A 23,050-nucleotide genomic window follows, 5' to 3' on the forward strand; every position below is an offset into this window, starting at 1 on the left:
CTATAACGAGTGTTTGAGTCGGCCCCTTAATCCTTGGACTCGGTACAGCCCTCCACTAACCATACACCCACCTTCCCCATCAACAAAAACCTAATCTCCATGGATCCCCTTCATACCCACTCGCAGACCTGGAATGGCCTGGCCCAACCCAGCCCAGCACTCACTTGGCCCCCTCCCACTCTTCCCCATCTCCTTTCCCCTCCCCCGGTGCGCCTGAAAGCCCATTGATTTGTTGATTTCTCTTCTTTTGTCTGCGGCCGGCCAAGTGTTCACAAGACATCCAGGGTCCAGGGCCCAATGCCAGGACTTTTGGCATGGGAGATTAAGGTCCTGATCTGGGCATCTGCTACTGCCCAGTCCCCACCTTATGGATCTGGAAGAGGCCTTTCCCTCAGTCATTTTCAGAATAAGCCATAAACCTCCCTAACAGGAGAGGAAAACTGTCGTCCTCCCTACAACAAACGCACAAAGACAGTTGTAGCTAAACACCTAACACCTAATAAAGTAATGATAATTATAATTAACAAATATAATGTGCATGATTTTATTAATATTACTGCCCTTATATACAGTATACCCCTCTGGTCATCTTAATTCTGTTTCACATCCATCAGGCTTAACTGTGGAATAAAAACAATTAAGTGTGTTAACTGCTCATACGTTAACTTCACCTCTGTATTTCCATGGCAACTGTATATTTTTTTCCCAAAAAAAATATAATAAACATGTAACAGCATATCGATGATTCCAACATGACGGAACAAATCGCATCCCAATCGACGAACCTCCTCAAGTTTTTATGAGGAGCTCTGTGCTGAGCACAGGAGTTCGGTCGGACTGTGTCTCCATCTAGTGGTAATTCTCTCTATACTCATGAGTCCACCTTTGGAAAGGTTCATTTCTGTTTTAGAAGATTTTGCAATAAAAGGAATTGAAAAATGTATGTATCGTTGTTCCTATATATATATATATATTTACAACTGCTAGATTCTACATAGAGTTAAAAGCGATCCTGCTGAATAAGATAAAGAAAATAAAAAAGAAATGTTTGACTTTCAACATTTACAGAGTAGAATACATTTTAACTGTGACAGAAAAAAATACTCATGATTATACAAACTAAAAGTAAATAAATAAATAAACTCCATGAAATAGGGACACACTATGTTGGAGTGAGAGTGAAGAAATGGAGTTCCATTAAAAATCTGTGGCTTTTGTTGCTCTCTGGTGGCTGACAGACTTTTGAGCGCTAATTTTTTAGATTTTAGGAGATAAAAAATTAAGTAACATGAAGTAATTAATACACAGACATTTTTATAACATAGCTTTTTTTAATAAGGCACATTAAACTAATTGTTTATAATGATATCGGTGTAAAAAGACAATCTGACCTTGACTTAAAACACATTTTTATTTAAAAAGAAATAAAAACATTAATGATATAAGTCTCATCGTGTTATTATTTCCCATTTATAAAATTTCACTCCAACAAATAAAAAGTGAAATGGCTCCCAAACAGGGACTGTCCAAACTGTTGAGATAATGATAATAAAGGATTTTATCTTATCTTTCAATGTCACCATACAATCTTTGGACACATTCACACTCAGGCATCCATCACTCATAACTCTGGAACTCGTGGAAATGTTTCCCTCTTGAAGACACTAAAAGCATGTTTTCCCAAAATCCATTCAAATCCCTCCTTGTAACACTTAAAAACTGTCAAAAAGTGTGGCTAAAATGAAAAAAATATGGCTGTCTACATGAATATTATGTGCGAGAATAGTGTTTTCAAGTTGTTCCATGTTGCTGGCTGACAATCTTGAGTGGAAGAGTTAAGATGAAATGAGTTTGTCACAAGGCAGCAGAGGGCTGACTCCAATTTTCGTGGCACATTCATTCTGTAGACATAAAAACACAAAATGTAAGTCAGGTTAGCTCAATCTGAAAGTTAGATTAGAAGACTGATACCATTATCATGTCTGTACAGTAAATACAGCGCATCTTAGTTTAGCATTGCAAGCAAAGAAAAACAGTTCCCCTGTCCCTGTCCCTGTCCCTGTCCAAACATACACCCCAACCAGCCTGTTAGCAAAAAGTTAACTACTGAATTTGCTCTTTTATATCTTTGTTTAATCTGTACAAAAACTGAAAAACAATAGGTCAGGGTCATTGTGTTTCTTGGTGATTTGTAGACACTGTATTACAGCCTACCATATAGTTGACAACATTGATGTGGTAGGAAATCCCACCCAACTCTTCACACTTCTTCATGTTCATCCTTTCTGGGTCTCCAGCAGTCAAGACAGGAGTGCCAGGGTCAGCCTATGATAAAAAGCAATAACAAATAAATGGAGCTGAAAACTTTTAATTTGCTTTTAAAATGCAAGTGTTTTTTGGTCTGGAAAATTTCAACCGCCAGCCATCATTTGTATTCCTTCTCCCGTTTATCAGTCAGTCCATTGAAACAACATCAGGATGTACTCACGGGATCCAGGCCTCTCTGGATGGACAGCAGGTCTGACATCCTGTCACTGAACCCGGGAGCAAAGTTCTCTGGGTTGATTGCCACAAAACACTGCCCCTGAAAAAATTATGATGACGAACACACAAACATAAGCTGTCAAAGACATCAAAGCTCTCCAGTCTCATGGCTGATGCTGATCATTATCATGTTATGTTGTGTTAACAAAAAATTAGGGTTCAGGGTTTCAGAAAAGTAATTAAATGCAAGTAATTTCTTATCCTCATACATCCCAAGAACAAAAAGGCTAGCTGTTATGTCTCCAACATCAACAACTACAAAGTCAATATATTGTGTTTTTGTAATGGGATAAATATGTCATATTCAAAACACGACAACACAATCCAACAGAAAAACACCAAAATGAAACATACCAGGTTGGCGATGCGGTCTGTTACTTTCCAAGTGCGCACATGTTTGCTGTAGGCCGCACCAGCCAAGATACCACAGAAAACCTCTACCATCATTCCCAGACCGTAGCCTTTGTACCCTCCTGAACGCCACAGAGACATAAATCAAGTTAAAAACATTCGGACCCATAACATTATGGTGGCCAAATAATACTTTCTCAGAGCACTTTTTCTTTTCATGACAGTGAGTGAATGTGCAACTTGATTAATTTCCTTAATAATTCTTTGATACCTTTGTTACCTGATACCTGAGTTTGACACTCAGTTTTTATCATGAATGCAATTTTTTAAGCAGCAATCAGACTAAGATAGCAAATAAATATACAATGCAGTCTGTCTGGTGGCAATATTGAAACTCAAGACTGTCCTCCTCTAAAAATGTATACAAATTCTTTATAAATATTAAAAATAAATTCTGAACTGTACAATTGCTCCTTAATTATTACAAAAATCATGTCCAATAAGAGGAATATTTCAAAACCATTTCTGAGTCTGATCAGACAGTCAAAAAATATTTTTGACAGTATGTCGGACCTCCTGAGCTGAATGCTGACAGTTATATCTACTGATTTCTGACCTGTGGCTTCACTCCCACCAATGGGGACAAGTCCTCCTCCACTCAGGACTTTCTTGGGGTCTGTTGTCAGCTTTCCCTTAGCATCGCAGCCCCATCCTTCAGGAATGGCGTCTCCACGCCGCTCATGGAGCTCCACCTGTACACATCATGTTAAGTAAGAGAGGAAGAAAAAAGTTCTTGATAAATTATACAAAACCATTTCAATAAAGACTTGTTTATTATTATTGTAGGTCTACGTGAGCTTTAAATTTTGACTCAGTAGTAAGTAGTATTGCAATTATACCACTGGAATCGGTATGAGAAGTTGATAGGACAGTGATGTGTAATCGCAGTACATTTATTTATTTATTTATTTTCTGATGATAATAATAATCAGAGTCGCCAGACTCGCTTTCAGCCATTACATGAATCCATTCTGAAGTTATGTGATTCTGAGCACTCACACACCTGCTACCTGGCACAGCTGTGTGTAAATTAAGGGAATATTTCCAGACTTCCTTCTCCAGTGACCATTGTGCAACCAGTGAAAAGTCATTCCTACTGTACAAAGCTTAGCTTTTTGACCTTACCTTCCCCAGGGCCACTGCTGATGTCGCCATATCCAGAACAAAGCTGTCTCCATTTTTGGCAGGAGCTGCCACACTGATGGGGTTGGTGCCCAATGTGCACTATAAACAGCAGATTCACAATGCCATGATGGATAAAGTTTTCCATCTCAAACCCCCGGCTAAATATTCATTTACTCAATAATGTTGACATGCGATGCAGCTTATTCTAGCCACCTGATATTATTTTTACCTCTTTACCCCGTGTTGGAACCACCAGTGGGGACGTGTTGGTAAATGACATGCCCTGTGGTGGTCAGATCAACATTTGGAGAAGAAAAAAGAAAAAACTGAATGTAGTGGATATAAATTAGATTCACTCACATTTTTATTTTTTTGTATCACGGCACATGCATAAAATATACAACATATGAGATTGAATTACAGCTTTCACCTTCCTGGGATAAAGCTGAACTGAAACTGAAATAAATATGAGTGTAAAGTTTCAAAATGGGTCAACAGTAAAAGTAATGCTTCACTCACAATCATGTTTTCCTTTAGGGCTTGCATCGAGTAGTATCCAGCGATACCATAATGATTGGAACCTAAAAATGATAAGTGCCATTAACTTAACGATTACATTAGTTTACATCATTGCTCCCCCTCGCAATTTCCCCAATTTGTTTGTTAAAACTACTTTGTTACTTCTCTGCTGTCTTCAGGGGTGATAATACATTTTGCCTTTGTTATAAGATACACACACTGTACTGGGTAAATAATCCCTTCATGAATGCTGAACATTAAGCCCAACAATTTACAGGCTTGTGTTTGACGCATTAACCTGTTAGTGTCTTGCAGAGAAAAAGTTACGGTCTTTGAAAGTCCTGAGTAAGGGAACTCACCGTGTGCCACTACCCAGCCTATACCCACTTCTTTGGCCTTCTTAATGGCCAGATTCATACAGAAGTTTCCGACCACAGGACCTAGAAGGTTCTTCCCATCCACCAGTGCAGTGGCCGCACTCTCCTTCTCCACCACAGGTTCACCATCTTTGGCACAAGTTCCTGTCTGGATGTCCTTTACATACATGTCTGTTAAAAAGTGAAGAGGATGACATGCAGGAATGTTTTACTTTCTTCCTGTTAAAGAAATTAAACTTAGATAATGGATGAATGTCTGGCTCCCTTCTAACCCATCCTGTTGAGTCCATGGCTATAGTGGCCTCTGTGGTCCCCCTCCACCAGAACCTCAGCCAGGCTATGAGCATGGTGCTGTTTGGTGCCCACAGCCATCATACACCTCTCAATGAAGCTCTGCACCTCCGCTTGGCTGATCAGACATCTGCAGCAATAGACGCACATCCAACAAAGATAAATCATCATTTCAAATAAAGAATTTGAGCTACAGTGGAAGCAACACAAGCAACACATTCAAAAAGTGGTAAAATTTGAAATTTATAATATATTATAGTATCGAGTAGTATAGTTTATTGTCATTGCACATGAGAAATAAACAATTTAATTGGCAGGTTCACTCCAATAGCATTAATAATGAGTCGAAAGCGCCAACAATACTTCAAAGTAAAAGACGGAGGTACACAGGGAATAAGATCATAATAAGAACAAGCAAAATATATATACATATCAAAGAAAGGAGGGGTGGGGGAATAAAAATAAATAAATACAAATAATAATAGTGCAGTCCAAACACATGAGAGTAAGTATTTGAGTTTGAACATTTAAGAATGTCTCCTTGGTGTGTGTGATTGTCTTTCTGGGGTGGTATGTTGATTTTCCTTCATGAGGAGTTGGGGTTCAGATTTGGATCAGGGTTTAGCAGAGTGTCCACAGCTCTTGGGTTAGCAAATGTTAGTTGGTTTATTCATGAATCTATTTGCTCAACGACTGTGATAAATAGATTGTTTACATTTCAGCAAATGAAATTGAAACTCAATTTGTTAAAAAAAAATAAAAAATCTATTCAGTCAACATGATAGGCTTTAAGGGCAAATGTCCTAACTCTGACTTTTGGCCCAAATAACTAACTTAGACAAATGCAAAGCTACTCCAATTATGTCCTCCAAGAGTTAATCTTTTCATTGCCCCACATGTTTCAGTATTTGACAGAATGGTCAACCATTGCTTGCTTAAAGTCTAAAGTCCCTCTTTGCAAGCAGTTGCAGAAACTGTGACCATCGAGACAATGTCAGCCATGTGGTACACATCTGCTTATTGATTTTACAAAGCAAGATTGATCTGAGTGGCTATAAAAAACTGCAAGGATGTTGTTCATTTGGATGTAAATAGCAGCACCACTGTCATTGCTTCCATCATCTTTACAGATATGTGCATCAAAAACATCACAAAAACTTCCCATGAAGTGGGTCGAGTCTGGATTATAATTAAATCATTGCACGTGCAGATTTGAAATTTCCACATACTCCCTCCACTAAATGACAACTTTTCAAAACACAATACAACAAAACTAAAATGCTAAGTAAAAGATCAAAGGTGAGATACTCTTTTCTATGAGTGGTACACATTGTACGAAAATAATACTTGTTCACTTATTTTCTTTACAAAGTTAATTACCAGACAAAATTAAAAGTCACACAATCAAGTCAAATCTTCACACTAAACTAGTAAAGTGAAAAAATTTAATACTTTTATACTTTTGGTTTAAATGATTCATGGTGATGGAACATGTTTGTGCAACAAACGAAATCTAGATGAAAATAAAGCTCATGCTTTCATGATGACTGATAGAGAAGAACATATCTGTGTTCATTGTCCAAAATGCTGAATATGTAATATTTTACTCCCAGTCTTCCTCCTCTGCTCTTTTTTACTCCTCCCATGTTTTTCGCCCTTTGGTATTTATTGGTTGCTGGAGGAAGGACCAAAGTCATATATTTGGGAATGCACCATAATTGTGTCCAGATTTAGACTACATTTGAGCTGGTTGTGCTTTGCTATTGGATGATTCTCAGCTTCACTGACAAACAGTAACTGTTGTTGATTAGTCTCAACATCCTGTTTACTGAAAACGAAGCTAGCTTCCTAAACTTTCTGTTGCATGTAATGATGTCTCGTGTTGGTTTCTAACATGAACGTCTCCATCTTTGTGATAACTGACATTGTCACATGTTCTCAATTCAGCAATTTTGAATCCTGAAATCCTGGAGCCAGCATTTTGTTTGCTATGTAGGCCATTCCAACATTTACGCCCACCCTAACCGCTAAAGTTTTTACTGGGATACTTTTTGAAACTTGTTTTTCAAATGATACTCATGAAGAAACTTGCATAAAAACAATAACAGCCGAGAGCACTGTATCCTTGGAAGTCCTCACCCTGTCTCCCACTTTGACTGTGAAAAAAAAAAAAAAAAGCTCAAAAAAACTATGTCAGCATGACTTTTAATCAAGCAAACTGATAACACTGTGCTCAGTTATATTAGAAGAATGATATTCCACTCCCTTGTGTGTGTACAATAAATATGAAGCTTCAGCTATCAATCACTCACCATGGGAAATAAAAACCACTGACTGAAGTCTCCAAAGCTCACCTATCAACACATAATATCTGACTATGCAAAAAACTAGATCAGCTGTTAACCTCAGTTTCTTGAGAACTGTCTAAAAGAAATACTCAAACACATTATCACCTGATAAGAAAAATGTTCTGTTGCATGGGTTACACTAATGAGGAAGCCAGATTTAAGTGCAGTGACCAATAGACAGATCTAAGCTATTTCCAGTCTTAACTAAGATAACTGGCTCCTAGCTAGAGTTATCAATCTACTCTTCTCTCTGTGTGAACAAGTAGTAGTGAACAAGCATATTTCCAGAAGTTTTGCATTATATCTTTAATGGATTTTAGTGTTATAAGTTCAGACAGTATAGCAGTGCAGTAATTTAGATTATGTTAGATTTCAAATCTTTAGTTTCCACTTAAGGCTGCAACACAAAAGAGCATTTGACCCCCAGACTACATGCCATTCTACTGCAGTCTTGCCTCTTATGGGGACATGTCGACCATAACAGAGGTCTTCTGTGGATGAAAAGGAATTACAGAAAAGAAGCCGGAAGATACCAAACAAATATATATCAGCATGTCAGATTGTTTAGGAGCCACATTGTAAACGTCATTAAGTCCTTGCATTTCATACATGGCTAAAAGAGCTGCCTTGGTCATAGTATTCCTCTTTTACATGGAAGAGATGAACATACTTGTCATGAACAGTGCATGAGAATGTGGCTTTGACTGTCTTCTCTGTGCAAAGTGAATGCAACTTTTTATAACACACCTGGTTGACTGGCTCGTGTTAAATGAACATATTGGGGCAGGAGTATGTATCTCTTACAAAAGGTTAGGTGAAAAATTGTCAAAAATACAGACAAGAACAGATCCACTAAAATGTTTCATGCACAAATCCATGATCTGCTGCAAGAAACTTTATTCCTGAGAGAGAGGGCTGTGTGGGACAGCATTTGATCAAAGGCATTTGATCTGTCAGGAAAGTCAACACGCGCACAGACCATTTTTAAGACGTGCAGATTACGGTTAAAACATATGTTGAATTTGGGCATGAATTAAGAAGCAGCTTTTATATTAATCTGAAATAAAGTAAACTGAATTGCAATGAGATCTAACAAAATAAAATATAACTTTTTGAGTGGCAGAGGGCTAATACAGTGTAATGAAATTACAAAAGTAACTTTAACAGGTAATGCTCCAAGCTGCAGAATCTCTTAACTAGATTCCTACACTCTCCTTTTGTAATGCTACTTAAACACACACACATATATATATATATATATATTTCCCTCAGTGTGAGATCAAACCAAGTCCTTACCTGCTCATGTTGCCTTAGGTGCTGTTGCAATGCTACAGGCTGATGTCGTATTACCTCTGAACCGGCTTTGATCCTGGAGTGACTCCACCAACTTGCTCTTCAAGCCGAGCAGTGCTTGTAAATACCCAGTGCTCACATATCCACCAGGTATTCTATCTGTCAGTGGGCGTGTTGAAGGACAGAGGAGGAGAATGAGGAGGAGATTGGGGGAGGCTTCCAGGTGTCTTCTTTAAATTATTATCTCTTTTTACCTTGTCAATACTATATATTGACACTGTAGGGAAATCAACTATTTAAGAAGTAAAAGAATAATTGTTTTTTTATATGAATGCACATTCTAAAAATGTCCTGCAGAACAGAAATATCTGTAAAATACCCTCAAAACTCTTGCATTTCTAATGCCATTGTTCTGATCAAATTAATACAAAAGGTTACTGACAAGATAAGAAAAATAAGTAAAAGAAATAATTTATGAAACTGCATTTTTAGTAGGGGGTTTCACAATCTGTCCGAGAAAAGAAAAGTAAAACATTGTGTGACAAATGGGCTCATGTGGCCTAAAATGAACTCAATGACAACTGCAGAAGAGAGTGAACAAAATTAGGAGCTGAGGAAAAAAACAAGTTCCTTGCTCTCGGTAGTCACAGATCTGTTTTAGATAAGTGTACTATGGGAAATTTAGAATTGAACCAGGGAGGTCTGTCTTGGTGCCCTAGTCCAGCTGCCCACAAGGGGTCAGGCGGGATGAAGAGATATGGATTCTGTGACTTTTAACTTAACAAGTAATGTGTTGTGTTGCATGAACAAAATGGTGCACACGCATTTATATGAGGACATTCTTTCCATGGTTACAGGAACCCAATAGTACAAATACAATGAACCTCAGATGTTGGCAGATTTGGTAGGCCATGCCTGGCTCTCATGTGTTTAGAGATCTGGCATTCATGAAACAGAAAAGAGATTACGAAACACTTCAAAGTCATTTTCTCTGCTGTTTACTCAACCAGTCCAAAACTTAATCCAGATAGATATAGCTCGATCTCATAAAGAACATCCAATACACAAAGACAGAAAAGATCGTGGTGTAGGTGTAATTGTGGCAGCTGAGTTAATTATGTGCTATGTAAATACTTTTGATCATATCTTAACTTTATCAAACTGAAGACAAATACAGCACAATCAAAACAGAAGGCGTGGAAACTGGTTCAGCAGTATGATAACAGAGCCTCTGCTTTTCTTATTTTACTGATAATGTGATCGAATTAAAGGAAGGAATACTTTTTATCCAGAAGATTTGCATTAAAGCATACATCTAAATGAAAGGCAGATCAAAATTATGTTTTCATCTAAAGTATTACAGCTGAGTGATTTAACATTGGGTGAGCCTGAAACATCAAGAGTGACAGTAAGAAGGAACAAGTCTTCCCTGAGAACCAATGTGGGACTAGTTTAGACATGAAAAAGTAATTTGACATGAATAATCTATGCTGGAAGGAATTCAGTGTACTTGATTCTGATAGTCAATAGATGTCTGAATTTACACGTTGTTGTTTACAGTTGTTAAATGAAAATTGAAGGTATTGACCACCAAGTTATATTTTGTGCATATATCGACACTAGCATATGCGAGTAGCTGTGTGTATTGAATGTGTGAACATTCAAGCATCGCAATGTAAGTGGACGTGTACGTCTGTATTAACCCCTAAGTATCCTGCTTTTGCATGTAAGGGTGCCATGAAAACTGCGTTGGAAAGTCTGGACATGTCCTACTGGTGTGTCTCTTTGTGTGCTGCTGATTGGCACATCGGGAACACCTGAGGCTCATGTGCCTTGGTGCCGATAAGTCTCCTTCTGTTCCTCTCCACAGACACACCACCTTTTCGTTCCTATTCGTTCATTTTGAACTAATCAATTGTATGACTCGAGAGTAACAAGTCGCGACTGATTCGTTCACGACTCAAAAGTACGGGTTTTCGGGCCCTGGTTATCTCATTCACTTCAACCATGGCCCCTGCGCAGTGTTACCAACCTGAGCATTCCCCTTCAAAGAGGTGGTAGTGGGTAATGTGTGACTGTTTTGTTTGCCGTGCGTAAATACGGTAACAAATAGAGAACACTGTGTCTGCATACTGATACTGATACAGTGGGTGGCGGTATCCACCTGACAGTTAAAAGATTGCAACCCACCATAAAATGAAGAAAAGAAGAAGAAGATCGCGTGTGGAGGTTCGAGTTGGTGGTTTAGTTGGCATAGACTGGTTTGTGACTGGATCGGGATGACATCACAGGTAATAGATAACGAAAACGAATGGACTTGGATGACAGGGCTCCCGTTGTTAGTGAAAAGGTGCGAGGTAAAGCAAACGGGAGGCAGGACAAGGAGTTAAGAGCGAACTGGTATGCTAACCAGGGAAGCAAAAGAGAGTTAGAAGGAAACAGTTCGGATGAGGAAAGCCAGGCTGTTCGCAGGGAGGTGGAAAGGGAGGAATTTAAGATAATAATTAAGTTTAGGAACGAAGACGAGAAGGTCTAAGTCCCGATGTACTATCAAGGGAGCTGCGAAAAAAAGTAGAGCACATAGAAATGGCTAAGACTCTTCGAAATGGAGCCTTATTGATAAAGTGTAAAAATCAAGAACAGAAAAATAAAGCTTTACTCGTATAAAATATATGTAAAAAGTTGGTACGTGAAAGACGAGTGCTGGTTGAGAGCAAGGTCACTCGTGGAGTGATAACAGGTACCCCCCCTGGTGAGGATCTGGAAAAACTCGAACCAAGTACTCAGGGCAGTTTTCAGACCCCTCTAGTGACTAATAAAAAAAAAAAGGTGATGCGACAAATCTAGCGACTTTTGTGGTGTCATTGGAGACTTTTGGAAACGCTGACGTTAAAGCACATATCGCCTACTTTTCTGAACGAGCAGCGTGTGCTGCTCACAGGACTCACATGTGGCCCAGTCCCTCCCAGCTGCAGTCAGAGGCCGCCGCTGGTGTTGAACCCATAGGTTGAACCAGGGCGGGAAGTAAATGTAAAACTTTTTGTCTAAAACAAATCACTGCATTTCCTCACACATCCTCAGTCACTTATTCACCTCATGCACTGTGTGTGTGCGCCTCTCTGTGAAACCGAACATGTCTCAGTCTAAACCGTACAGTCAAAAATACAGGAAGGAGTGGGACTCAAACCCAGAGTTCAAAGGATAGTTGAAGTCATTTATTGGTGATGATACACGGGCATACTGTATGTATTGTAAGGCTGATTTCTATGCCAAACTGTGCAATGTGAAAAAAAAACACGACAACACAAAAACACATTGAAAAGGCAAAGCCATATAACAGTTCCACACAAAACAAGCTGCCATTTATGGTTACAAAAACTGATTCTGCAAAAAAGACCACCATGACATTAGCTATTGCTGAACACTGTTCAATGCTGGGATGTGACCACATTGGAGAAGCATGTAGAGTGACTTTCTCAGACTCAACTCATGCTACCCACTTCAAAATGCACAGAAATGATCAATAGTGTTCTAGCACCTTGCTTTCTGAAAAAGTTGGTTGCAGATGTGGGTGACCAGCGTTTCAGCCTCCTCCTTGATGAATCCACGGATGTCAGTGTTTCGAAGTACCTGGGGGGTTGTAATAAGGTACTTTAGTGACAGTAAGCAGACAACTGTGTCTACATTTCTGCGGCTTGTTGAGTTGGAGGGAGGAGAAGCCAGATCTATGGCCCGTGCTATTGTGGCTTTCCTCGAGAAGTGTAACCTTAAAAGAGAAAAAATCCTGGGGATAGGGACTGACAATACCTCTGTTATGACAGGGATTAACAGTGGGGTCCATAAGGAGGAGGAATATGGCTTCAAAGATCTTGTGCTTATTCGCTGTGTATGCCATTCTCAGCAGCTTGCTGTTAGTCATGCTTCAAATGACACCATCCCTCGTAGTGTGGGATACTTTGTACGAGAGACTTGCAGTTGGTTTTCAGTGTCTCCAAAGAGCAGGGAGGCCTGCAAGGCCATATATGAGACTGTCAACTGTGATGAGAAACCCTTACAGATAAGTAAGGTGTGTGCCACACGTTGGCTCTCCATTGAACCTGCTGTGTCTGTGTTGTCGTTGCTACACTTGAATGCTGAAGTCGAGAGAGTATTTAGCCAGATGAGTGTGGTAAAAAATAAACTCAGAAAACGAATGTGCTTGCAGACCCTTAACTCCATCCTGTACATCCGATATGTACTGAAGCTGTCTAGTGAGAATTGCTATGAACTCCAGCTAACTGATAATGTTTTGCAGCTTTTTGGCACATCAGCTGCTCACTCATTTGAGTCAGCTCCCTCAGTTGCTGAACCTGCCTTGACCAACATGACGATGACCCACTTTTTCTGTGAGCCAGCGCAGCCTGTGTGTGTGTGGATGGGGGTCTGGGGGAAAAACAAACAAATAAAAAAACAGACTAACCTCGTTGTCTGACATTGCCACTGATTTTTTTTTTTTTTGTCTCTTTTTGGTCCATTTAGATTTAGATTGTACAAAATGTTTAAAATGTTATAGTTAAAATGTTAATGTTAACAAAACTTAAAAAAAACTTAAAAACAAAAAAAAAAAACCTCAGTAACTCCCCCAAATTATCTCAATTAGGTAATTTTTGCCGGTCCCAAGCCCAGGATAAAGTTAGACGGCTGGTATTGTGACATAAAAAAAAAAAAAAAACAAGAATTGACAGAAGTAAGTTCATTTCTCACTTTTTGTCCCTCCCTTGTTCCTCTCCCTTACAACGTCCATTACAATTTGGCAAATTATGCAAATTAGGTGATGCCGTCATTTAGCGACTTTTAGTGACTTTTAGGACAGCCAATCACTTCTTTCCTTACTGAGGAGTTGGCAACACTGGTGATGTGAAGAGATTGAAGAGACTGATGAAAACAATAAATGGTGAGAGAGTTGACAGTATGTCAGCACTGATTGAGTTTCAGGGCTCAGCGCTTCCAGAGAAAATAAAAGTAGGCTATATGAGTTTCCCAGTCAGACCTTATATTCCTCCTCCACTTTGATGTAAGTGCCAGTGGTACGGGCATATAGCAAAAGCTTGCAATGGGAAGCAATGGTGGGCTAAGTGCGGAGGTAAGCACAGATTTGAGGACTGCGGAGAAAATTTATAGGCTAAATGTTGTAATTGTGGTGGACAGCACAGTGTGATATATGGTGGTTGTGAAGTCAGGAAACAAAGCAGTGGAAATTCAACATGTGAAAACGGTCAACAACATAAGCTAATCTGAAGCAGTGAAGAGAGTACAAGTACAAAAGGGGATGGAGGAAACAGGCAACAACATCAAAATTTCAAGATCACGAGGAGCTCAGAGAATGCAAACTAATATTGAACTAAATGTGGATAAGCTGCATATGTAATTAACTGTACGGATCAAGTCAAACACAAAACAGAGAAAACAAAAATAATTGTTAGGGGAGCTGAAAAATCTTGGGAGCAGATCAACAAAAGGCTTGAGGCAGATGGGAAACCAGGAGTCACTGGAGATAGGGTTAGGGTTAACAATGATTATTCTGCAGTGGAATGCAAGGAGTTTAATAGCAAACGGGCAGGAATTTCAAGGATTCATTGACGGTCTCAAAAAAAAAAAAAACAGATTATGTGCATTCAAGAGACCTGGCTGAAGCCGACATTGGATTTTGTGATAAAAAGTTGTAATAGCATACGCAGAGATAGAACGGAGGGAAGTGGGGGAGGGTGCATAATATTTGTAGAACAAGGAATGTAGTATAGAGTATTGGAGAAAGGGAAAGGCCATGAAATGATTGTTATCGAAGCATGGACAAAAAATGGCATTGTTAAATAGTAATTTTCCACAACCCCTGTAAGAATCATTAGAGTTGGAGGAAGTAGCGATACACGTACATGGAAAAGCTGTTTTTTGTTGAGATTTTAATGCTCATAGCACACTATGGGGTAGTTATAATGATGGAAACGGGGAGGTGATTGAAGAGCTAATGGAAATCAAAAACCTAGTATGTCTGAATGATGGATATGATAAAAGAATCAATGTTAGAAAAAATACAGAATCAGCTATTGATCTTACTTTAGTATCAGAAACAATGGCAGGAAATTGCATTTGGGAAATTATAAGAGATACAACAATAGGAAGACACCGCTATCCAATAATGAGTGAAGTAGGAATGGAGATAGACCAAAATGGAAATGATAGATTAGAAAGATGGGCTCTCAAGAGTGCTGACTGGGAAAAATGTAGACAGATATGTGTTAAAGAAATGCAATACACTGATATTAATCAAGACGTTGAAGAATTAAACCTATCTGTGAATCTCTCCTAGGGGCAGCAAAGCAAGGAATTCAAAGGAAAGGAGGTAAGAGTAATAAAATTGTGCCATGGTGGACGAAGGAATGTGAGAATGCAATAAAATCTCAAAATAAAGCATTTAAAGTATTAACAAAAACATAAATTTCCAGACTCTTATTTAATATAAAAGGGTGCAAGCTAATGTAAGGAAAATTATTAAAAGTGCTAAGGTCTTTTGGAGGAAATTTTACTTAAGTATGGATGAATGGAATTAAAAGAGAGTATGGTTATCCAGTATTACTTTATAATGGGTTAGGGTTAGGGTTAGGGTTCACCCGAACCAGGGTCTATATCCCCACCCCGCTTTCACTGGTGCAGTTGGTGAGAGGTTAGAGTAGTTGACAGTGGTGCTGTTTGAGATAGTTGTCTTTGTGTGAGGAGTGGTTATGGCTGGCATTAGGGGGTGACTCTGGGACGCCAGTGTTCACGGTCTAGCCTCCTGGAGGTGTTGTGGGCCTAACTAGACGAAACACTGATGAAGGGAGGTTCCCACCTGATGACCCCGAAGACATGATAGTTATCACTGCTCACTGGCCTAGTTGGATATTATCTGTAGGGCACATAGAGCAGGGCGAAAGTTTGTTGCTAGGAAGGTAATCACTGAGTCTGGTCCGTTTTATTTTTTGTCGCACAAGTTTCTTGTGTTTTCTCTAAATAAATTATAATGGAAGTACAGCTATGACAGATGAGGCGAAAGCAGACATGTTGGCACATTCCTTCGTCAAGGTGCATAGGGTTGGCAGCAAATTGAAAAGATCAAATATGTTACATTATGATAAAACAGCTCAGTGATTCATCCAAAAACACCTTATTGGAATTAGACAGTTCCAGAATTTAACATTAAAGGATGCAGGGGAATCCCGTGATGAGGTATCAGTATGTACAGGAGAGATGATGGCACTGTTAGTGGCAGTCCAGTGGATTGAAGGGGTGAGACCTGGGAGGACAGTAGTGTTCTTTGACTCCAGCTCATCTCTGATGAGCATAAAATATGTACAATCAGACAGCCGAAAGATATATTATTGGAAATTTGGCAAACATTATTTAGAATCCAAATGATGGGACTGAATATAACACTAGTGTGGATACCGGCTCATATAGCAATCACTGGAAATGAAACAGCAGACAGGCAGGCACAAAAAGGAACAAGAAACAATCATATCGACGTTCAAGTTCCATTAAGTAAAATCAAAATGGTGTCAAAAACAATGGGAAGAAAAACAGGCAGATGGTTTCATAGAAGTCAAAGAAGATTTGGAATTACAAGAGAGACAGCAAGATCCCGCAGAGAGGAAAAAATAATAAGGTTAAGATGTGGACATTCAGGATTTAACAGCACACTGAGTAAAACAAAGAAACACGCATCAGGAAAATGTGATTATTGTGATCAGCAGGAAACAGTAGAACATGCCAAACTGTACTGTACAAAGTATAAAGAAGAACGAAAAGATCTGATTTTGAGCCTTACAAAACAGAAGCTGAGGTTAGTTTTAAATGACATGCTACAGAGAGCATCAAGTGAAAAATGCTTTGACACTTTGCTACAACATCTTAGAAGATTTGGACTTATTAAAAGAATATAATTTTGCTTAATTTAATTTTATAAGTTTCCTTAGACAGAACGACTAAATAATAATCTCGGTCCACACTCCATACCAGTCAGTGGCGATAATGCACCTTAACGTTTTTTGCCAACCGCCAATAAACCCAAGAAGATAGTATGTGACATAGTCAGCACATAGCTGTGGTGTGGGAAGTAACACCAGCTGTAACCACTGTAAGCTTCATATTCAGTGTGATGAAACTCAACTCTGCAGCCATAAAAGTACTGTGTTGGAATGTTGGAAAGAATCAAGGAGCTGAAACAAGCGCCGGTCCATGTGTTGAACTCCTCCGCCTTTCCTATGTGTGCGAAATTAGCCTGGACTGCTAGTTCCCAGCATCAACAAGCCAAGCTAAGGTGAAAACAGCTGTTCCATACTACAAAGCTGTGGAGGTAACAACAGGCTCAGTGTAGAAATTAGTGATTCTTCGGGTCTTTGGGTCTTTTGTTATTCACTGATTACAGCAGTAACATGACCAATGCTATTATTACTGGTGAGGAGAGCTATCAAACATTAGCACGAAAATTAACATTAGCTATGTGGGATAGATGTTTAATTTTCCTTTCTGTTGGAACGAATTCATACACTATGAGACTTCAGTGACCAGGTAGGCTAAAGTGAACAGCCATCTGGAATGAGAATTTTTTAATGGTAGATGGATCGCTCTCCTACCAGCAAATTAAGTAATCAGTCATTTCAGCTTCAGCAGGCTATGGCCCAAAAGGGTGCTCAATAGTTAAACAAAAACAGACTTGTGTATTATATGCCAAGTGAAGTAGACCATGTTTCTCTTCAGTGTTTGAAAGTCATGCTTTTTCAGTCATTACTCAAATGACAACTACAGCACCACACTGGTTCTGATGAAAAAATTGAATGAATGACTTGAAAAAAAGATTTGTTCATTTTACTGAACAAGGTTAAAACACCTGAGTCAATAAAAAGATCAGAACTTCCCATCACTAGTGTTTGATTACATACCAGCCCCATGCAGTTAGAAATGTTTCATTTCCACACACCTCATACTTGTGTGTCTCCCTTTCACGGTGGCATTGAGTCAGTGTCACAACACCTCAGAAGAGGCAAGGTTCAAAGCCCCCACCACAACGGTGCTGAGTGTTATTTCCGCTGTGTTTAAATTTGTGGATATAGCCAACATTCAATGTTGGACCTATATCTATTTTTTTTTTTTTCTTTTTCCGTGGTGTTATACTACTAACAACAATGTGTCACAAGAATAGCAAGATGGAGACAGTGTACACAGGGCTAACCAAAACCGGTTAGAATTATAGGCTTGCTATGGGATTAAATTGAGTTAAAATTTAGTGACAAGACCAGGCTTGATTCAAATTATCATCATATGTTACACAGTGCTTGGTTTGACCTTTGCTAACTTTTCTGAGGGAGTTCTTTTCAGAATATATTTTCAGTAAAAGTGAGACATGTTGGGAAAGGTCCTGGATAGTGTAAAGGTTTTTGTGCTCTTAGACAGCACACGTTTTCAGTGGCCACTGGCTGAAGTGAGCAGCCCCCAAAAAGAGCAGTGAGGAGTTAGTGCCCCCTCCCTCCACAGTGCTACCCTGTAATTCTCCACAGCTCAGACATCTGCAACCATTTTCCAACCACAGGAAGAAAATAGAAAGTTTGAAGCTAGAGGCTGTGATTTGGGTGCGTATAAATAAATTTGCAAAGGAGAGGCTGCTAACATGACGGGAGTACATGAGATGGGAGGTCGGGAGGAGCCGGACACCAAAATCATCAAAGACACTGCAAAAGGGCCAAGAGGCCAAATGAAGTCTGTAAGAGATTTTCTATAAACATTGAGTTAATTTTGAAACCATGTCAGTGGGTGTATTTCATATATGCATGTCCCAGCTTGGTTCAGCTATTCCTCTTAGTGCATGTTGGCCCTACAGTATTCAGTAACATATTCAATGATGGCTGTTACAATCATTATATGCTGTTTGCGGACATGAATGAGAGAATGAAGCCCAGTAATGCTGGAAAACATCATTGGCAGGGAATTTTTCGGCAGACGTTTGCAGACACTGTTTCAAGCTCCACTCCATGTTCAGTTTTTCAATTCAAATAAAAACAAGTACAAATGAAAAAAATCTTGATAAACTTGATATCTTTGAAAATGCGATGTATAAATCTGTGGCAGTGATCCATAAGGACAGGATCACGCTGTGTGATTTATGTTTCCTGTAACTAGAAAACAAATATCCACATGTTGGCACAGGCTATGAAGCTACTCCTGGGATACGAACTGATCAACAAAGACAGGAGTGAAGAATGACAAGTGTTCCCACAAATGCGTGCTCCCAATTTGTTCTAATTCCTCAGATGGGGAGCAGATTGAGTGGAAATGAACTGTCTTGTCCCACTGCAGGCCTTCTACTGCTGCCTCCTCTGTGGTGGTCTGCCGAGGCGGCCCTGCCTTGTGACTGCAGGGCGCGTTTATACTGTTTCCTTAAATGGGGTTCTATTTATATAGTAGTTGCTGCTGTACGATCACATCTGGGAAGAAAACAACTGTCTGCCCTGCCTTGCCCATTGCTCTCGGACCCGCCCCAGAATCAAACCTGTGGAGCCCTAAAATTACCACTTTAAAGCTGGGTGTAGATGCTGCAGCAGAGTCCCATTTGAGCACTCATCTCTTCAATCACTGAAGGGAATTATTTTTTCATACAATAAGTGAAACTAATATTTTAAGGATGAAATTATTTTGTTTCCTAATGCAATACTGACTTAACAGTATCTGGTTTATTTAGCTCTGAGGAGATTGGCAATTAGATGGTGAAAAAAAAAATAAAAATGAAAATACTTAAAACGACAAAAAAGTAATAAAAATACACAAATAATGACCAAAAAATAGATACATATTGTTAAAATATTTCAAAGAAAAAAAGATGATGAAAGACAGAATAAAGAACTATCAACAGGAGGTGTACATTTTTCCTTTGTAAAGTGGCTGGTCATCATCACGGTATTCAAACATAGGCTCCACACGTTTTCCAAATTCCCTTTGCAATCTATCTATTCTGACTAAAGGTAATCTGAGCTATCAATCAAATTTCCATTCAACATAAATACAATAAATAACAAAAAATTTTAAAGAAAAAAAAAAGCGGTTGCTTGCTCAACCTCCCAGCCTTGATTCAGCACTTATATCCATTTATTCTCTAAGTCTCTATTTTAGACTTTCCTCACCCTGTCACATTCCAACTGACCATATCTGGGAGGCTGGAGCGTGTAAGATGAACACCCTCTTATACTGATATTTCAATTAGGAATACACTGATACCTATGACTTTCAGACCAAAAGAGTGATGTTTTATCTGTCAATTTTTATGTGCAACTTTGAGATGCTAAAGTTTCTATCTTTAATTAATCCAATATTTGACATGGGCCTTCTTATTGATGCATCCCTAGCAGGATATACATTTGTCATCTCTCTTTTCACCAAATGGAATTAAGCTAACACTGAGTAGATTTTAGAAAGCCCAGGATGGACCATGGCTTCCACGTACAAATCGCCCACTTAGACTTTCATCATTTCTCTTAGCCTGGCTAAATTTCTTTTGATTTGTTTTTAATTTTCCCCCTTTTTTTTAATTTCTGTCTCTCCATATCCATCTACCAGCTGAACAGTTTCATGAAGTTTTGGAAGCCGTCCTCCCCGAGGAAGTCGAAGGAACCCTTGGATGAGCCCAGGTGGACAAGTAGGAGGACGAGCAAGACGATGGCCAGAAGTGGAATCAGGAGGTTCCAGCCAGCTGCCAGGATGTTGTACCACTTGGCCTTGTCAGAACACTCCTGAGCCATCTGAAGGTTACCCTGAGTCTTCTGGTCCCTGGCCTACACACATGAACATACGCTGAGTTAGTTCTGACTGATACAGACCTGAAGGGCTTTGTCTCTCCCACAGTAAGATAAAACACATATAAATAAAAAGGCTAAGTGTGTATTTATGCCCATGTAAACACCAGCTAATTGTGTGTTATAGTGAGAGGAGGAGGCACAAGATATTATAATGTTCAGTTGTGTTTCTGTTTACAGCCAGCTCATCTCGGCTTGTCCTATAATTCCTTGTTCTTCAATGCAGTGCCTGGTTGGAGTGATATTAAAACCTTGAGCTGCTTCTAAGTGTATCTGTGTATTTTGGAAGAGACCAGGCTGAATGGCTCTCCAGCACTCTTTAATTTCCGATGAGTACTTGCACATTAGGAGGATGCCAATTACCCCATTTTTAACTCCCCAGACAAGCAGCCTTTCAGTGCCTTTAATTTTAGAACTGAGCTATTGCAGGGGCCTGTGGTTCAGAGCTGCTCCCTATGCAGGCAGAAAAAAATCACCTAAATACAGGGTATACACACCCTTTTGTGGTCAGTTTTTGGGTAACCTTTTCATCCAGGTAGCCCGACATTTTGTGCAGTCCTGCTTCTCCAATTTTCAAGGATCTTTTGACATCTTTTAAGGGAGAAAATGTTTTTGTTAAGTTTGGGCTTTCTGTCCCTGGACAGCCCCATTCCTGTGGTAGACAGTACACCAACTTTCTATTGTGATGGTCATCTGACCAGGGACAACAGCAGTTCTCTATGGTGTCTTAAATATATTGTTTGTTGTTGTTTTTTTTTTTGTTAACATTGAAATACTATTACTTCCCAAACAGAGCATTTATACAACATATTTTTGGCATCATTCTACCTATTACGCAACATTGATACTCTAAATCCAGTTCAATCAAATTTGTCTTGACTTGACTTTCTCCCATTTGTTGAAATCTTAAAATGCATCTGTGCATAATTTTGTCAGTACAGGTTTTTTCCTTTGTTATTGGGTTAAAGCTTTTTTTTGCCAATGGCGCACATCCATCACAAAAGGACATCACAAAAGATGTGCCTGCTGCTTTAGATTTAACAGGATTAAAATCTAATATCACATTGTGTGTTGTTCAAAATTATACCACACTGAAGAAATCAGATAGTAAAGCAATTCTACTAAGATCATCAACATTATTTTCATTTTCATTATCAACTTTATTTAATATAACTGGTGTGAATTCACATTCAGTAATGAATAATTGAAACAGATATTTAAAAACTCCAGACAGTAGGTTAATATAATAATGTTAAATAAGCAAACTGGCCTTTGTGTTGCTTGGATGTCTGTACAAATCACATCTGTAAAGTGCAAACTCCAATCATCTCCTCCTAAACAGTGCAAGGCCCTCCTTTTGTCCTTCTTTTAGCACATCAACTAAGATCTTGGACATTGACTGTCACAATAAAATGAAGAAGAGAACACTTCACCTTGATGGAATAGATGAGAGCCATGAATCCCAGGCAGCAGAAGTTAACATACAAAGTGTTGCACAGTGACCAGACTAGATAGTCCCGGGGAGGGCTCTTGCCAGTGCTGCCCATGTTGACCACGGTGGATCCAGCCAGCTTACGGGCAGACTTGCAGTTGGTGAGTGGGGTGCAGTCGGAAGGGAAATTGTACGAATGGTTGTCCATGGCTGTGTTCAGTCAGGTGTCCCCCCTAAGATGGATGTGGTGTTGCAAACTAGCTTGTCTTCCAGACGCTTGCACTAGGGACCTTTTTGGAAATTAGTGCCCCCCTGTGTGATGGCTTTATAAAGGCCCATGAAGAAGGAGGTGGCTAGGAGAGGACATATGGGCAGGGTCCTTTAATATACAGCAGATCTGTCATTATGTGGTCAGTCTGAGAGAGACTGAAATAGAGATACAGAAAGACAGAACGCTGTCTGAGAGAGAGAGAGGACAGAGAAAAAGACAGCATGTATATCAATGGGAAGTCTCTTCCAGCACAGCATCCTTCACCTCAGCCTCCTGAGATGTCCAAGGCTTTGTTGGACAGTTACAGCAGAGGACGGTGGCAACGGGGCTGTGCTCTTTAAAAGCCTTCATGAGGAAGAGATGCTTGAGGGAGTCTGACGTGGTCTCAAAGGGAGCTCAGTAGGTGCAGGAAGGTTACACTTCTTAACTAATTACTTGAATATACAACAACCCCAGTTGGTACAGATACCTCAAATTAAGTTCTGGACAGGAGCCATCAAGCCTGAACCTGTTTATTTGAGGGCACAGGCGACATGGTCAGTCAATCAAAAACAAAAAAACATGATTAATTAATTTTTTGTGTT

The 23,050-nt window shown here is 39.4% G+C and overlaps 2 protein-coding genes across 3 annotated transcripts; both read right to left on the reverse strand.

Annotated features, from left to right (window-relative positions):
- Nucleotides 1–1,317: 1,317 nt before the first annotated feature.
- On the reverse strand, nucleotides 1,318–9,027 carry LOC115056651 (uncharacterized oxidoreductase YjmC-like). 2 transcript variants are annotated; one of them, XM_029523256.1, is made up of 11 exons: nucleotides 8,912–9,027; nucleotides 5,249–5,397; nucleotides 4,959–5,147; nucleotides 4,600–4,661; nucleotides 4,310–4,363; nucleotides 4,081–4,179; nucleotides 3,512–3,647; nucleotides 2,899–3,017; nucleotides 2,489–2,584; nucleotides 2,215–2,325; nucleotides 1,318–1,901 (listed from the first exon to the last, which is right to left on the reverse strand). In XM_029523256.1, the coding sequence occupies exons 1-11, from the start codon at nucleotides 8,917–8,919 to the stop codon at nucleotides 1,836–1,838; spliced, it is 1,089 nt and encodes a 362-aa protein (XP_029379116.1). In that variant the 5' UTR covers nucleotides 8,920–9,027; the 3' UTR covers nucleotides 1,318–1,835. The 2 variants fall into 2 exon arrangements, with proteins under 2 accessions (XP_029379116.1, XP_029379115.1); XM_029523255.1 differs by lacking the exon at nucleotides 8,912–9,027 and having other exon boundaries at nucleotides 5,249–5,432.
- A 10,600-nt stretch (nucleotides 9,028–19,627) lies between these two features.
- Nucleotides 19,628–22,478, reverse strand: ifitm5 (interferon induced transmembrane protein 5). Its single transcript, XM_029522872.1, has 2 exons — nucleotides 22,197–22,478; nucleotides 19,628–20,742 (listed from the first exon to the last, which is right to left on the reverse strand). Exons 1-2 carry the CDS (start codon nucleotides 22,401–22,403, stop codon nucleotides 20,521–20,523), a joined length of 429 nt encoding a protein of 142 aa, XP_029378732.1. The 5' UTR covers nucleotides 22,404–22,478; the 3' UTR covers nucleotides 19,628–20,520.
- Between the last annotated feature and the right edge of the window lie 572 nt (nucleotides 22,479–23,050).

This window comes from Echeneis naucrates, chromosome 16 (assembly GCF_900963305.1).
Source record: "Echeneis naucrates chromosome 16, fEcheNa1.1, whole genome shotgun sequence".
Classification (NCBI taxonomy): Eukaryota; Metazoa; Chordata; class Actinopteri; order Carangiformes; family Echeneidae; genus Echeneis; species Echeneis naucrates.

Coding starts and splice junctions, on each gene's coding strand:
- LOC115056651 (XM_029523255.1), bottom strand. CDS start 5,417: ATGTGCGTCTATTGCTGCAGATGTCTGATCAGCCAAGCGGAGGTGCAG. Junction 5,148..5,248: donor CCATGGACTCAACAGGATGG/GTTAGAAGGGAG, acceptor ACTTTTTAACAG/ACATGTATGTAAAGGACATC. Junction 4,662..4,958: donor AGGCTGGGTAGTGGCACACG/GTGAGTTCCCTT, acceptor TATCATTTTTAG/GTTCCAATCATTATGGTATC.
- ifitm5 (XM_029522872.1), bottom strand. CDS start 22,403: ATGGACAACCATTCGTACAATTTCCCTTCCGACTGCACCCCACTCACC. Junction 20,743..22,196: donor CTCTCATCTATTCCATCAAG/GTGAAGTGTTCT, acceptor TCATGTGTGTAG/GCCAGGGACCAGAAGACTCA.